This window comes from Corythoichthys intestinalis, chromosome 8 (genome assembly GCF_030265065.1).
Source record: "Corythoichthys intestinalis isolate RoL2023-P3 chromosome 8, ASM3026506v1, whole genome shotgun sequence".
NCBI classification, from domain to species: Eukaryota; Metazoa; Chordata; class Actinopteri; order Syngnathiformes; family Syngnathidae; genus Corythoichthys; species Corythoichthys intestinalis.
In genome coordinates, this window is record NC_080402.1 from 558,161 (window position 1) to 575,345 (window position 17,185).

The 17,185-nt window shown below is 41.2% G+C and overlaps 1 protein-coding gene across 1 annotated transcript; it reads right to left on the minus strand.

Annotated features, from left to right (window-relative positions):
- Nucleotides 1–800: 800 nt before the first annotated feature.
- frg1 (FSHD region gene 1) lies at nucleotides 801–13,335 on the minus strand. The gene is made up of 8 exons (XM_057843093.1): nucleotides 13,197–13,335; nucleotides 12,238–12,305; nucleotides 12,044–12,166; nucleotides 3,650–3,707; nucleotides 3,189–3,303; nucleotides 3,013–3,117; nucleotides 2,860–2,951; nucleotides 801–974 (listed from the first exon to the last, which is right to left on the minus strand). Exons 1-8 carry the CDS (start codon nucleotides 13,253–13,255, stop codon nucleotides 827–829), a joined length of 768 nt encoding a protein of 255 aa, XP_057699076.1. The 5' UTR covers nucleotides 13,256–13,335; the 3' UTR covers nucleotides 801–826.
- Between the last annotated feature and the right edge of the window lie 3,850 nt (nucleotides 13,336–17,185).

Here is a 17,185-nt window from a genome sequence, read left to right on the forward strand (position 1 = left end):
TGATAATTTTGTCCTCGTGAGCAGATATGTCTGGGTAAAATTTTAGTGAGTCGAAACAAACACCCCTCTCAACACGGTTGAGAAGTCAATGGTTTGTTCCACAAGGAAGTGGCTCACGAGTGCTGAGTTCGCGTGACACCGACGGGGGAAGACCTTGAAATTGTTAATAAATGTAGTTAAAGAATAATTGAACTAAAAACACGTTTTATCCTGGCTAATTCAGATTATATGTGTTAAATGTTATCAATTTAACATAACGAGTGTGTTGTTGACAAGCCATGTCGTTTTTATTTTTGTAACGTTCATGGCTTGAAGGTTGCATCTTGTAACACGAGGGAACCGAAAGTCAATAAACAACTTCGTTTTGGCAAAATCAGAATAAACATCAGATAAAATTTGAAAATAAGTGACATAAAATGTGATGGAATGGCCAGAAAGCCTCCTCAAAATCCGCTTATGAATCCTATTTTCTAGGCTAGTGGGGCATATTACTTGCGTGTTTCCAAAAGATAACTTTACATTTCGTTTCACAAGCTTTTTTTTTTTTTAGTGCATTCAATGAGTTAAAAGCCGGTTGCACAACTCTTTACAAGCACATGACATTGTTAAAAAGTGCAACGTGTCATACGCAAAATGATATCTGAAGTGTTAGACATTTAGAACACTTTTTTAACAGCACCATTTAAAAGGTAATTCACTTTTTAAAAAAAATAAAATCATTCTTCAAGTCTCTAGTAGCCAAGGTAATTTTGACGATAAAAATATGCACAGTACACATATAAGTAGAAGACGTTTATTTAAAAAAAAAAAAAAAAAATCAAGTGTTTCACTTGCAGTATCGATCTGCTTTCATTTTGCTCCTTCTGTCAAGCAAAGCTTCGTGAAACTTTCCATCCAATCTGGCCTTCTTCAGGGAGGACGGCTCCTCCTCGTTTATTCGCAGCCGTCGGTCCTGGAAACTCTGAAACTTTTTCCTGTAAGTCATATTTAGACACTCAAATCATCAAGATAATAAACTTTGTTATCACATCAAAAGTGCAGGAGGGCTGAGAATCAAACGTGGTATTTGGTATACAGCAAAATGGCTGTTGGTAAATGGCATTTTTTTTTTGGTATGTGCCAATTTTTTGGGGGGTATATGGCAAAATGGCTTTTGGCCCCTGACCTTTTTTGTCGTATGTGGCATTTTTTTATATGGCAAAATGGCTTTTGATTCATGGTAGTTTTTTTTGTATATGGCATTTCTTGGGTGCCAGATGAATGTCAATGCGCTGTAATGCTAAGTGTATACCCTAATTTTCAGACTATAAACCGCTACTTTTTTCCCCTCATTTTGAATCCTGCGGCTTATAGTCCAGTGCGGCTTATTTGATGATTTGGGTTAATAGGTAACACTTTATTTGACAGCGGCATCATAAGACTGTCATAAGAACGTCATAATTATGACATGACACTATCATGGGCATTACTAAATGCTTATGACAGATGTCAATATGGGCATATTATGTCACTAACTACATATATGTCCAGCTCAGCTCTTTTACGTCCATTCAAAAGTGAGATAATTTGCTGGATGACACTAACCGACATCTATTATAAGCATTCAATAATGCTTATGACAGTGTCATGTAATAATTATGACAGTATTATGGCACCACTATCCAAGAAAATGTTACCAAATACGATAGCTAGGAATTAATGAAACAACTGGAACAGTAACTGAAGAAATATTTAGCACAGAACATGAATTTTGATTGTTATTCACATCTGTAGTGCCGCAATGCATCCTAGGAGGAATGTTGGATGACAACAGTGTTGAGAGCAGGTGGCAGCAGAGGTTGACTGTCTCCCCCAAGGGACCAGTGATGGCCAAATGAAGATTTTTGAAACAATAAGACTGCAGCCAATTGGTTCTAAGCTTCATGGTGGCTCATTTGGTTTCATGACAGTTTTATAATGCCTTCGTCAAATAAAGTGTTACCAGTTAATATCTTTTGGTGTTAATACCCCATAATACAATGAGGACAACTGTGGCTTATAGTCCAGTGCGGCTTATCTATGAACAAATGCCGTTTTCATGTCAGATTTGGTGGCTGGCGGCTTATAGTCTGGTGCGCCTTATAGTCCAGAAATTACGGTAGTCAAAAAATCACAACAACACGTTTTTCTGCCATTCAAGATGAATGGCAAATTTGGACGTGCATGGCCTGCAAAAAAATGCCACATACCAAAAAAAGTACCATATTTCAAAAGCCATTTTGCTACATACCCCCCAAAAATGCCATATACCCAAATCCATTTTGCCATTTACCAAAAAACATGCCAGACGCCAAAAGCCATTTTGCCATATGCCCCAAAAATGCCATACAGTATATATAAAAAAAACCCTACCATATTTCAAAAGCCATTTTGCTACATACCCGAAAAACTCCATACACCAAAATTCATTTTGCCATACACCCAAAAAAAAAAAGCCATATACCAAAAGCCATTTCGCCATATACCAAATAAAATGACATACTCCAAAAGCCATTTTGCCATATGCCCCAAAAAATGCCATATGCCAAAAGCCAATTTAGCCACGCACCAAATACCACTTTTGGTTCTCGCTGTCTCTCCAAAAGTGCTTGGAAACATTTTGTCTGTCAATGAAAGACTGGCATATGATCGTAGGCTCAAAAATCATATATAATGCTCTGTATTCAAAACATATAAAATGTATATAATATATATATATTTAAAAAAAAAAAAAGTTTTTCATAGCCTCAGTTTTTGCTCATGCAGTCGAGTGGCTACTTGTTGCTAGGCAGAATAAGGCTGTCAACAAACACCATCCGATGAAAAATGAGCTTCACTTACACGTAATTGAGCTCGCAGTTCTTGACGTCGCCCCGGTCCTCGTCGGCGATGTCGTCTTTGGGCTTCACGTCTCGCTCGGCGCACGAGCGGATCTGCGGCAAAGATGCTCGTCGTCATATACGACGTCACGTAAGGTCGGACGCGACGCCTCACCTTCACCATCTCGCCCTCGCCCGCCGTTTTGCTCTTGGCCTCGATGTCGCCGCTCTCGCTGTAGGAGATGAAGCAGCTGTTGGCGGCCAGGAGCGCCATCTTGCCCTGATAGGGAAGCGTTCGCCGAGTTACGAAACGCCGATTAAAGACGATGAGTTTCGAGTTTCGTTCGTCACCTCTTGAAAAACGGGCTCCCACTGTTCCCTGGCTCCGATGGCGTCGGAGCGACCCACCACCAAGTTGTCGGCGTTGAGACCCAAGTATTTTCCGTAGCCCGACTTCAAGGCGATCCTGTCAAATCACCAGTATTTATGAATATTATTCGGTTTCATAGTTTTGAAAACTAATTGGCAGCCGTGGACGTCCAATACATTTGAATTGAAAAGGCTGGCAATGAATGTTTTTTTCCAAATCTAAATAAAATGGGGAAAAAAACAAGTATAGAGTACAGTAACGTCTTGACATACAAGTGCCCTCCACTACCAGAAAAATTGTTGACAAACATTCGTAAGCTTCTCCAACACCGCCAGCCCTGCGGTCCAAATGAATTGGATGTCTAGCGCGGTCGATTGCTGCCGATGGTGTTGAGTTTGAGAACCCCGGGTTATGAAGATGTAGTCAGTGATTGTGTGGTCACCTGCTGTCAGAGAGCTTGACCGCCGTAAATTGTTCTGGTGGGTCGGGTCCTTCGTCATCTGAAGCGAAACAAAAACACATTATAGCGATGACTATTTGGTAAAGTCAGAATCCTTTTAACCCTCAGCATTTGGCGCACGCACGTGCTATCTTTCAAGCCTCGTCACCTGCGGTACCCCTTATTTGAAAGTGGAGCTTTACTCTCGTTTTTACTTCAAGTCAATACAACGGCGGATAATACCATTTGAATTTCATAGTTTTATCGCCCTAATAAATAAGCTTTAAAGGGAACTTCGGACTTAAAGTGCCTGTGACAGCATCATTTTTTAAAAATAAATAGCATTGTTATGTGCATTAGAATCATATTTTGAGACAATTCGACTATATACAACAATTTGGCAAAGCGCAGATGACGAGAAATGAGTCTTTTCATCTGCCGTTTAGCCCCGCCTGTCATTACAGCGTTTTAGCGCCCCCCAACTGGAGGATGACGTCGGCAGGGTCACGATTTCATCTGATTTAGAATTCAGCCCATTGAGGGGGAAGATTCAGAATGAGGAAAATGTGACGAGGAGAGCAGCAAAATGTCATTGTTTCAATCTCTCCAATATTTTTACAGAGTATTCTTTTTATCGAAGTATTTTTCCCCAATTGGTAAATAAATGGTATGGTCATGACAAATAACAGTCTTGTGCTAAATGGAATATGAAATATTAAAAATGCATTTATTCAGTGCGACATGGCAAAATTACTCCATAATAGTCAAAACTGTCTACTTCTTGCACTTTCCCCGAACGATATTTTATGCCACCGGAGTTAGTCCGGCTTTTGTCATTTCCCTGCCCTAGCTTTGGAGAGCGTAAACAAACCGGGAAGTATGACAGCTAACTGACATGCTAACCCAAACCGAGTGGCTTTTCCAAGTCTTATTCTCGCCTTTTGAAAACGAAAAATCACACGAAACTACCCCGACTCACATCACACACGGCGGCGGGGTTGATTGTCCCTTCACCAATCAGCCAGCCCCCGGCAGCGTGCAAGTTACGGCTCGTCGTCCTGCTGCGGCGATGGCATGTTGGCAGTGCTCGTCGCCGGGAATGAACACCGAAAATAGCCCATTCTCAGTGGACAAACCGGGTGATGTCGGCATGGGGTGCTGCTCGTGACCAACCCAAGGAAAGGGCATTCTCGGCGGGCACGTGAATAGGACCGAGGGGGTGGAAGTGACCATAGTGTGAGACAAGCCGCCAGTCGTTGGCCAAGTTGCCTTCTCAGTGGACAAGAAGCATTGTCACCCACAAAATGCAAGCCACCTCCTTATTAAAACATGTGCTATGATCCCAGTATTTGACATAATATAAAACACGTAGCTTACTCACTTCCTAGTTGTCGGACTTGTTTTGGCCATTCTCCACAGTGAACGGGAACTTTTTGAAACCCAAAAAGGCTCACACCCCTCTCCCTGGCGAAGCAACAAAAGCCTGCAGCACACTGGGTTGGCATGGTGCGAAAAATAAACAAAATAATCCGCAAAATCCCCTGAATCCGACGTCGTTCTGCATACTGTAGTATTGGCTGTAACATGAAGATGATTATCCCCCTGACGTCACATTCGCATTCTTCGTCAATCCAGGAAGTCACTTCTTTTAATGGCGTGGGATTGAAAAAATTGAATATATCGATCGCTTCCACACACATAAGCGGTCCATTTCATTCAGGAACATAAAATACCGCATGAAATATGAAATAAACATGCTTTTTGTTGTCATAGGCACTTTAAAGACTTGTAGGCTCTTACTAGCCACAATTGTTCTCTGTTACTAAAATATGTTACATATTATTGCCATTGATTTAAAAATCTAATATTTAGTACATGCTTTGACCTACAAAGCGTGCAATGTTTTACATGCACAAAGCACGCTGGGGGTGATGACGCGGTTGGGTTGGACTGGGAGAATATCTGTGCTAGCTAGCAAGCAAAGCTAGTATGACCATTGGCATGAGTTTGTCACATTTTGCTGCTGGTCAGATTGATTTGTGAGAGCTGTGCGATGAGTTCCTGACATCATACCTGCATCCAATTCCAGCTCATCAGTGGTGTCTTTAAACTGATCCTAGGCAGCTTGCCAAGATATTGACTTGCTGCCATTTGACAGTTTGTATATTCAATCGTTGCTAGTTGCATCATTGTCTTGTTTTTCGTCATTTGTCTGCCTCTCACCGCGGTTTTCCCTCTTTTTTTTTTTTTTTTTTAATTGATTCCGACCTACTGTAACAGACCCTTTTTGTGTGTTCTATAAACCCTTCTACGCAATCCTTATTTTTTTGTTGTCTGTTTGCTGGCTGAAGTGAGCCACATTTTCTAATTCCGTGGTCAAGCCAGCCGCACTTTCTTTTCAGTTGCATTTCCCTTTCAGGTTTTACCGCACGTAAAGACAGACGATGCATGTGGGTTGCGATTGCTTTATAAGGAAAATCATGACTCAAACATCACACGAAAGAATGGTCCTGTGATCTACACGCCCAAATCCTGTGATTTCATTCTTACATCACCCCGGAAATGAAAAAATAAATAAAAAATAAAAAAACCTATCGCAAAGCCCCGCCCCTTTATAAAACTGTCAACCCAAGGCTCTGTCAAATTCTCTCAATGATAATGATTGAGTGAAGGATTGATTTATGGATGATGGCAGGAGTTCAAATTTATGCAATGGTATTTTGCAATACCATAGCTGGCAATAGACCTGTTGTTTTTTAATGAAAAGCTTTTTTTAAACGAATACTACATCATTTTCGCGTGGAATTGTGACATTGTTCAAATGGAGACAGAACCATATAAATGCAAATCTTAAATTAGTCGTATTCTCGGCGTGTCAACATGTAAACTTTGAGCAAGCATAAGTGTCCTCGGGTGACTATCTTGACATTCAGTTGTTCATCTGGTCGACGACAGAACGTTATCCATAGCGTGCAATTGGCGAGCCTTCTTTTAGACTTTGAAAAAGGCACACATAAAATATTCCTCCCCCCAATCTTTCAGGGTACCTGGTGTCAGAATTACAGTACCCCACACATAGCATTAAACCAACGGGTTTCTGCTATTTTAAAGTTAGAAAAACAATGTTTTAAGTCTCAACCTCACAGGTATTCCTATGCAACTCTATACGTCTAGGAGTTTTGTGATTTGGGGGCGTGGTTTTGCTATAAGTTCGTTATGCCTCATTTGACAAAGTTCCACAGGAATTTAGGAGCGCACACATCTCAAGTGCGTGAGCTCCGCATCTTTTATCTAGCCTGCAGGTTGTCTGTCGTCCACGTGGGGGAGCCGTTTCCTCAATTTTTAACAGTAAGTCCTTTTCTCCCCCTCGGTAACCTCCGTCTTCTCTCATCTCTTGGCAACCAACTTCCATCCTTCCGTGCTTAAAACGTGACGATGGAGACACTCGGGGAATTGCTTCATCTACTCCGCTCTAAGGAAAAAAAAAACCACGCTGTGTGCCCCGAGGCAACGTCTCAACGTAACGTCTCTCTTGCCCCGAACTCGACCCCTCTTCGGCCACCGGTCTTGACGTCACTAAGCTCCCATTTTTTTTTGGTGTTAGTTTTGAAGTTTGGGCACAGATATCCGCAGTAAGGGAAGCGTTTACATTTTAAATGAGGCGAGTACGTGTGTGGCATTCAAAGCCGTGCCTTTAAATCGTGTGCCTGTTGGTTAGAAATAGTGGTGGGAATCTTGGGACATCTCAAGATTCGATTATAAATCGATTATTCCATAATCTCCCTTCCGTCTACTTTCGACATGTGAAAGTTTTAAAACGGTTTCATCATTTAAAGTGCATGTGACACGAAAAAGCATGTTTATTTCATAATACACGCGGTACTTTATGCTCCTGAATGATATGGACCGCTTGGATGTGTGTGGAAGCGATCGCTATATTTATTTAGTTTTTTGAATCCCGCGCCATGAAAATGAGTGACTTCCAGCTTCGGTCTTGCATTGAGGAGGAGGGCGCTGTGACATGTACGGGTGAAGGCGTCCTCTTCACTAAACAGCAGTACTGTTGTGTATGAGGACTAAGGATTCAGCTGATTTTGCGGATTAATACGTGTATTTTTCGCATCACGCCAGCCAAACGGCTGCATTTATGAGGGAGAGGCGTGTGCGCCTTTTTGGAGTTTCAAAAGGTTCCCGTTCACCGTGGATATTGGCCAAAACAAGCCCGACTACTGTGGGACCATTGGGCTTACGAGGAAGTGAGTAAACATCTTGTTTTGTGTTATGTCAAATATTAATACACCGATTACAAAGTAAACACTACAAACTTTCTTTAAATAAAGGACTATTAGCCGTTCTGGGGTTCCTGTCTATCCGTCCTGGGAGTGGATCTCTCCTGACTGTGGTACTCACCAAGGTTTCTCATTTTTCTCCCAATTGACTCTGGAGTTTTTGGAGTTTTTCCTTGCCGGCATGGAGGGTCTTAAGGATAGGGGATACCCAGGACTTGAACTGCATCTATTCATCTTTGTTGCTTCATTTCTAATTGTGTATCATATTGCCTCTGTAAAGCCCTTTGAGACTTCTGTTGTGATTGAGGGCTATACAAATAAATTGAATTGAATTGAATTGACTACTTACGTTTGATCATTGATAGGCATGTAAAAAGCTCTCCTCGTGCACGTTAGCTGCACAACAACTGCAGCCGCCCTCCTCCGGGGAACGAACTATAAATTGCTCTCCGCCGGGCACTTTGTCGGTCCGCGAAGACAATCGACAACCCAGTTGTCATGTCAAATAATCCGGGCTAGTGATGTGTGATTTTCCGCTTCGAAGACTTTGAAACATCACTTGGTTCGGGTTAGCATGTCAGCTAGCTGTCACGCCTTTTGGTTTGTTTACATTCTCCGAAGCCGGGGAAGGGAAATGACATATGTCCAATTTAGGTGTCATAAAATATCGTTCGGGAGGTGCGACAGTAAAGGTAAAGTCGACAGTTTTGACCATTATGGAGTAAATTTGCCATGTCGTCCTGAATAAGTGCATTTTATTATTTCATATTCCATTTAGCACAAGACTGTTATTTGTCATGACCATGCCATTTATTTAGCAATTGGGGAAAATACTTGGATAAAAAGAATATCCTGTAAAAATATTGAAGTAAAGAGACAGAAACAATGACATTTTGCCGCTCTCTTCGTCGCGTTTTCCTCGTTGTAAATAGCTCCCCCTCGACGGGCTGACTGGTCCTTCTTAAGCCATTTATTTAGCGATTGGGGAAAAATACTTGGATAAAAAGAATATCCTGTAAAAATATTGGAGTAGAGAGACTGAAACTATGACATTTTGTGGCTCTCTTCGTCGCGCTTTCCTCGTTCTGAATAATTCCCCCTCAATGGGCTGAATAGTAAAACCGATGAGCCCAGTCTCCCACTGACGTCATCCACCTGTTGGGGACGCTAGAGCCCTATAATGGTAGGCGTGACTAACCGGCAGATTAAAAGACTAATTTCTCGTCATCTGCGCTTTGCTAAATTGTTGTATATAGTCGAATAGTCTCAAAATATGATTGTAATTCACATACTAATGCTATTTAAGACTTTTTTTCTCCTGTTGTTTTGTATCCCAAAAGGTTATCGATAGGCTCCTGTCAAGAATCGAGATATCGTTTTAAAAAGGTGTCAATTAGAAAAAAAGAAAAAAAAAAAGGCTGCCATTGACGGTGCTCGACGCCCAATCCATATAGACTGGGAACATTCAATTCATTCAAAACCAGAGCATTCACAGTCATTCAGTCCGATTATCGGGGCATTTACAGGTCACTTTCTGTTCATTTTAGGGCATTTACAGGTCATTTCCTATTGAGTTTGAGTCAGTGCCTATTCATTTGGGCGATTCTCAGGTCACTTCCTGTTCTGTAACGCAACATAAACAGCAAGTGACCCATAAGATACCCCAAAATCAACAGGAAGTAACTGAAAATCAACAGGTAAATGACCTTAAATGGGCCAAAATTACTCCATTGCCTGGCATTGGCTGCCACTGACGGCCATAGACGTTCAATCCGTTTGAAGTGGGAGGGATGGCAGCGAATGAACGAATGCCACCCTCCCAGTTCAAATGGATTGGACGTCTACTCGTGATAAACTCATTCTAATTCACAGCAGAAGCTTGTTTTTTGTAGAATATCCTAGAATGATTTCCTGACCAATGTTATCAATAATCCTTGTATCGCTATATCGTCAGATCATCGTTATCGTGAGCTTTGTATCGCAAATCGTATCGTATCGTGAGGTACCAAGAGGATCACACTCCTACTTAATTGTATTTTTTTATGTTACTGTCGCATTTTCCCTGATATTTTAGATCGGGGTGCCCAAGTCCGGTTCTCGAGAGCCCCTATCCAGCTTGTTTTCCATGTCTCCCTCCTTTAGCACACCTGAATTAAATGATCAGCTCATCACTAAGCACTGCAGGAGACTGATAACGATCCTGATTACTTGATTCAGCTGTGCTGGATAGGGGCTCTCGAGGACCGGACTTGGGCACCCCTGTTTTAGATGATATCAAATCAAAGAAAGAACAAAGAAAAATTGAAAACAGAAAAAAAAAACTTTAAAAGGGTAAATATTTCAAAAAGAAAATCTTGACCACTCCTTGACGTCTGTGATTTCTGCATTGCAATTCCTGTTGTAAAGACGCAAAATCAGCCCGCCAGGCTTATAAAGCTCTGTGGGCAACCCTGAATTACACTTTTTTCTTTTTTGGGGATTATGAATTATTTTTGTATTTTGTAGGGGTGTAACGGTACACAAAAATCTGGGTTCGGTACGTACCACGGTTTTGAGGTCACGGTTCGGTTCATTTTTGGTACAGTAAGAAAACAAAATGCTAAATATAAATGTGCTAGTTGTTCATTACACACGTTTGTGCTTAAAACAATAGGAACATTAGCCTATACAAAGCTAGAATTCTGCACAAAAAGTAGCAGGTATTCAAAGATAATCCAACAACAATTTGCCTTTCAGACCCCGTGTATGGGTCAGCTTTCTTTCTAAAAGAAAGAAGAAAAAAGTCCTGTGTTTAAAGAGAAAATCAATCCCAATGACGAAGATTTTAACATGTATTTTACAAATGAAATGCCTCAATGAATCAGTTTGTTTTCTTATGAACGGTTTTCAAAAGCTTCATTGGTGGATTTTCTCAAGTTAAAGCGCCACACAGAAATTAATAAATGTCGTTGTGTAAGCAGGATCTGTGTATTATTCTTATTATTTAATTACAGGTGTTTTAGCTCATTTCAGTGTTTTTATTTAAACGGGGTATTATTTTATTTTGTGTTTATATTTAACAAATGTGATGTAATATTCATTTTTATTGTATATTTTATGTTGTATAACTTTAGTTCTTATGTGAATATTGGTTCCTACTTGTTTTGTTGTGGTAGGAGGGTTTTGTATTGAACACGGGGCCGTGTTGGTTATTATTATAGCAGAGAAGACAGCAGTAAATCAACAAAGACAAGTCAATTGTGCCCCGATCTACCACTCAAGAGATCTGATGGACTCAAACAGTGAGTTACGATTGCATATTAGTTTGAAAATCAACCGGATCCACCATATTTTTACAAGAGCGACTTCCGGTCTGCCCAATCCTAGCTACCGGTAGTAGTATTGACGCAGGAGGGTCGCGTCTCGCGTCAAATAATAAACTCTGCCATTCCTTTTGCTTTCGTCGTGTTGAGCCGCTTCTGGGACGCGTCTCGGCCGCACTGCGACTGGTGTGCATTGGCTGATTGACTTTAACGCCCGCGTTTCACTGGGTTCTCGCGGCGGCCACGGTTTCGTGCCGTTAACGTTTCTGGGTTATACTGTCCTACCGTGTTGGTCCTCATTATAGTAGAGAAGACGGAGTAAATATAATCTACACAGAGAAACTGTAACCCGATCGACTCACAGCCTCGAAAAGTAAGGGTTACATTAAGTCAGAAACTCGTTCGGTACGCCTCCGTTCCGAACCGAGCACCACGTACCGAAACGGTTCAATACAAATAAATGTACCGTTACACCCTTAGTATTTTGTATGAATAAATCAAACAATAAATTCATCAAATGTGACTAAAATACATTTAATCAAATTAAAATGAATAAAACAAAAATACACTCTGGCGATGACCCTCATTAATAATCCAAAAGTGATTACATTTTTTTTTTTTAAACTCAATGACATTGACAACAACAGACGTCCATTTAAACTGGGAAGACCGGGACTGAATGATGCTTCAGTACTGTTGACGGGACATTTTGACTGGGAAGTGGCAAATGCACTCTGTTGCTAAGCAAAACATCAGCACCAAACGCTCTTTACAAAACAAAACAAAAAAAACTGTCTCAACCTCACCTGGGTGCGGCGCGCCGATCGTAAAAAGTCCCGTGTCCAACGCGTGGATGTACGAGTTTTTGTGCATCTCGATGGCGACCGTGCCCATGATGTCGCCAAAATGGCGGACGGCCCACCAACCGCCTGCTCGATAAAACGACACCATCGCATATTTCATACACATGAATTAAAACGTAGGCGAATAGGAAACATACCGACAACATCCTGTTTGTATTCGTCGTCTGCGGACTTTCTCTTTTTGTTCTTGTCCTTCTTCTTTTTCCTATTCATAACAAAGAAGTCCAAATGTTTAGAAAAGGTCTTTTTTTCTTGTTTTAAATTGTGTTAAATCCTTATTTCCACTTGATTGTAAAAAGAACAAAAAGAGCAAAGGACATTAATCGGAAAATAACCAAATAATATTTTTATAAACAATGAAATAAAAAAAAAAAAAGAATTGTATAAATGCGTATTATTCCAATACTTGGATTTTGCTTTCGGTACATCCCTAACATGGATATTTATTTGTGTGATTAGAAGAGTATTTGTGTGTATATTAAAGTATTCTGACTGATTACAGTATTGTGGGAGGGCTTTTTCTTTTCTCTTTCCTACTACAGTCTCTAATTGCATTCTTGTTTAAAATTTTTAGTTAATATTGTTCGATTGAAATAAACAACTACAAAATGCAATTTTTGGAGATTGTGATGGTAGCTTTGATCATATTTCAAATTTAAAAGCCTGTCACACAAAGACTTTCATTTGTGACAAATACCGCAAATACTCATCTCAAATACCATCTGAGAAACAAAGTAGGCTACATAACATCAAGACACTCCAAAGTTGATGAGTTGAATTCAAAACTTACCACTTCAAAATATTTAGTCGCGTTGCAAAAAAACTAAGACACTGATTCAGCTTTAATCGCCCATTCCTCGCTATCGGTAGTAAAATAAATAGGTTTTCAAATATATTTTGGCGTTCGGTAGGAAAAAAATTTCCTAAATTATACCGGTTGTTATGTTTACAACTTTTTCGGCGTTCATTTAAACTCACCGCTACAGCTTAGCCTGTTAGCATTTAGCGCAACTCGTTAAAACCCCAACCGAGTCAACGTTTTATCTTGTCGCCAGCCCGCTCAATCCACCTACACGATAGTTATGTCCTAACTCACCCTTTATGTTGTCCCTTTAGAACCAATTTCGTGGATTTAACGCTGGAATATTCTGTCATGATGTCAAACGAGAGTCGGCTAGCAAGCTAGCACGGCTGCTGAAGCGGATGCAGGCAAAAACACCTACGGCGTCCGCGGAGGCGCAATCAATTGTGACTTTGACTTTTTCTATAAGCGATCTAAAACACATTTTGAGAGACAAACTATCGCTGTAATGGGTAAAAACAATGGGTGTTTCTTATGGGAGCTAAATATTAAAACGCACGTTTGTTAAGTCAAACCTTATGTATGCACCACTATTACACATGTATATTCTACATTAAACCCATGGGGTCTATGTAAAATGCCGAAGTCAAAATACACGCAGACTAAAATAAAAAATAAAAAAAAGAATACATCCTTCCACAAAATGTTCGTTAATATTTTTGCTTTAAATTTTTACATTAAAATGATTTTTTTTTGCTTAACATAATGTCCCTGGCAAAATACGCACAGGCCATTTAGAAAAAGTTATTTAAAGCAACTCTAGGTAACTTTTCAACCTTTATAAAATATTTTCATAACATTTGTATTTATACGTCGACTGACAACTAGTTGAATGACGCCTCTTTTATATTTTGAGGGGATCTGTATCGCTTTCACTGGCACTAATTAACTTTGAGGAGGGTGGCAGGAACACTGGCACACACAAAAAAAAACCCTACAAATGTGCTCTATGGCATACGTCACTTCCCTCTTTCCCCATTCAGTCGATGCAAACACTTTTGTGCGAATTCTGCAAAGATGGCAGAGCAACAAAAGAGACAAAAAGTTTTGTCCGAGGAGGGAAAAAAAACCTGATTGAACTCGTCAGCGCTGACGAGTCGAGTGGGGAGGTTAGCCACATTAAGCCCCACAGTTGTTAACCGTCATATGCTATTGCTTAACCACAACTGGATTTACCACCTTATTACTATTCATCCTTCACACAACTGCTGGAAACAGAAATTTCATTTGATCCATTCACAGGTGACCGCGTGATCATGATTTTGTCCACCGGCGTCATTAAAATCAACCAAAACTGAAAAGTTACCTGGTGTTGTTTTATTTACGTTTTAAAATTGATATTTATTTCTTAAAGAATGTGCGCAAAACGCCCAGCGCAAAACACATGTGTGTCACATCGGTTTTTAACTTATAAATTTATTTTGATTAAAATTGTGTATCTTTAGTTCCCACATTTTTATTATTTTCTTAACATACTGTATTTTCCTTAATTATATTTTTCTGTTATAGCCCATGGCAAAATGCTACATTATGATCACAAAAATGTAGTCCCTGCAGGCCTCAATTGGCCCCTAGGCCGCGAGTTAGACATTAATTCAAATTCAAAATGAACTCATTGTTTCATCATTTTGCTTTTTGTAAATGAGTTGAAGCTTTAAATGGGAATTGCCTAGAGGTGATATTGAAGGTTTTAAAAACTGTCACGCAGGCGCCCTTGTACCGGCCCCACAGCGGACGCGGGTTCAACGAGAGGCAGATTGATAAAGACGACCTTGGAGCCAGACGCCGGCTGGTTTGGGGCCACCGTCAGGGCCGCGTCACGGCGGACGAATCGATGGAAGGCTGACGGTGCCCCTCGTGAATATTCCCGTCACGGCGGGCCTGAGCGGGACCTCGCTCGGAGGTGAATACAATGCCAGGTGGATTGAAAAAAGGTTGTTTTTACTGAAAATTCTTATAAGACTTCCAATATTTTAAAAATAAAATCACAAAAAGGATTCATTTGCCCTACTAAATGTATTTTTTCCCACAAAACTAAAAAAGATTTATAAAAAAAAAAAAACAAAAAAAAACTAAAATCAAATTTTTCTGAGGGGGGAAAAACATTCCCTGAATTTTCACCCCCAAAATTTCCAAAACTTAAAAAGTCTTTTTTACTCCCAAAGAAAAAAGAAAAAGCTAAATTTTTCTTTAGAAGTTATGAAATAAATATTCTCCTAAACCCAAACTCAACTCAGAAGAATTAAAAAAATCCACAGAATTTTTTTTTTCAAAACTAAAAAAGATTAAAAAAAAATTTTTTTTTTTACTAAAACTTCATTAAATATAAAAGGGAAAAACATTCATGAAAAATCCATAGTAAAATGTTTTTTTTTCAAACGTAAAAATTGTCTTAAAAAAAAAAAAAAAGACAAAACTTTTTTTACGAGTACAGAGGGATTATGGGGGGACAGAAAGAAAAATAGAAGAGCAAAGAACAAACAACAACAACAAATACATTGAACAGACACGTACATACATTGGCAGAGGCGTCGCGTCCCAAAGGGCAAACCAGGCAATTGCCTAGGGCCCCCAGACAGCAGGGGCCCCCAGAGGGCCAACAAGTTTAGCACATGCAGCTTTACTGCACTATCGCAGCGACAGTGCCAGTGAAAGCCTGTGTCTGAGTTCCCTGAAGGGGCCCCTTCACTTGCTCTACCTCCCCCCCCCCCTCATGTGTGTGAGTGAGTGACGATTTGGCTTTTTTTTAATTGGCGTGTATCCAAAATGAAGAGAAGTTATCCTTCTGGAAGCGACAAAAGAAAGAAAAAATAAGCAGAAGAAGAGAAAAGGAAGCAACACAGTGGTGAGTGTACTATGTTACTGTAGTTTTATGTCCTAATGTAGTAGAAGCCGGGCACTTTGAGTGTCCTCAAGTCCAAGTCCAACTGTCCCCCTTAGTTGCACACGCTTGAAGGGCCCCATGTTGCTTGTTGCCTGGGGCCCCTAGGGATCCTTGCTACGCCTCTGACCATTGGTAAGGGCAGGAACATAGATCGACCGGTAAACAAAGAGCTTTGTCTTTTGTCTCAGCTCTCTCTTCACCCTCTTCACCACTGAACACTTTCCATGAATATAATATAGTGGTGCTATCATTAGCTAATTGTATTTCACGGGGACACCATGTGAAGGTGGATATGTTGATATCCTATTCTATGCTGCCTGATCGCTAATCCTGGCACCGACATTCTCCCTACTTGAGTGTGTCTAATTTCACCCAGTCATTCATGAATCCCATCAGACATGTGATAGTCCTGCAGACCAAGTGAAAATGCTGTGTGGGGGGCCACGGCCCCTCTTCAGCAAATTGGGGGGTGTTGGAGGGGGGCAGCGGAGCCAATCCCTCCTCCTGCAGCTCCAGCAAAGGGGCCGTCGCCATCCCCCCTAGGACCCAGGATGGTCCCCCGGACCATCCGCACCACCACTAGCTGGCCTTCAGGGAAGGGACGAGGGGACGCGACGCCGCCCCCACTACCACCTGGCCCACCAGCCACTGCTGCAACACCCAACCGACACAGCACACCGTGAGACCCCCAGGCTCCTCACCTGTGGGCGACACCCCCGCTGACCCATTGGCATTTAGCCAGCGACCCGTGCCAAGGTCCAAGGAGGATGCCCAAATAGAAGAGTGGGGGAGGCGTTAAAAAAGGGGAAAATCTCAATTAGATTTCTACCAGTCCTCCCAGTTTCAATGAAATGGACGCTTATGCAGCCAATGAGTTAGAGCAGAAATGCTATTCTGTAAAGAGGACCGATTTTTTTCCCCCTCCCGTGTAGATCAAGTCTTCCTGTTTTTGCTCTTTTCTCTGCATTTTCCGCTTTTGTCTGGCACGGAAGGCCGACGCTCGAATTTGTCACCCGCGTTTAGCGCTTTGTCACCGAGCGAATTTCCGCCTCCTCCTCTCCCTTCCCGAGGGAAATCAAGCGAAGCGTGGCGTCAGACAGGTGGCGCCGTTAACTCGCTCAATGTCAGGACGACCCTACAAAGCGACGTTTTTTTTTCTTTCCGACGTTACGTAAGGACGAGCGGGGAATACGGAGTATTAGTCGGAGTCGTCTTAAATCCCACGGCGGTGGGCTTTGGGAGCGCGCCGTCAAGAGGCTTACTTCACAAAATGTCAGACTTAACTTTCCCGAGGAGTGCTGATGAGCGCCGGAAAAAAGAAAGCGCGAAAGTGGGCTTT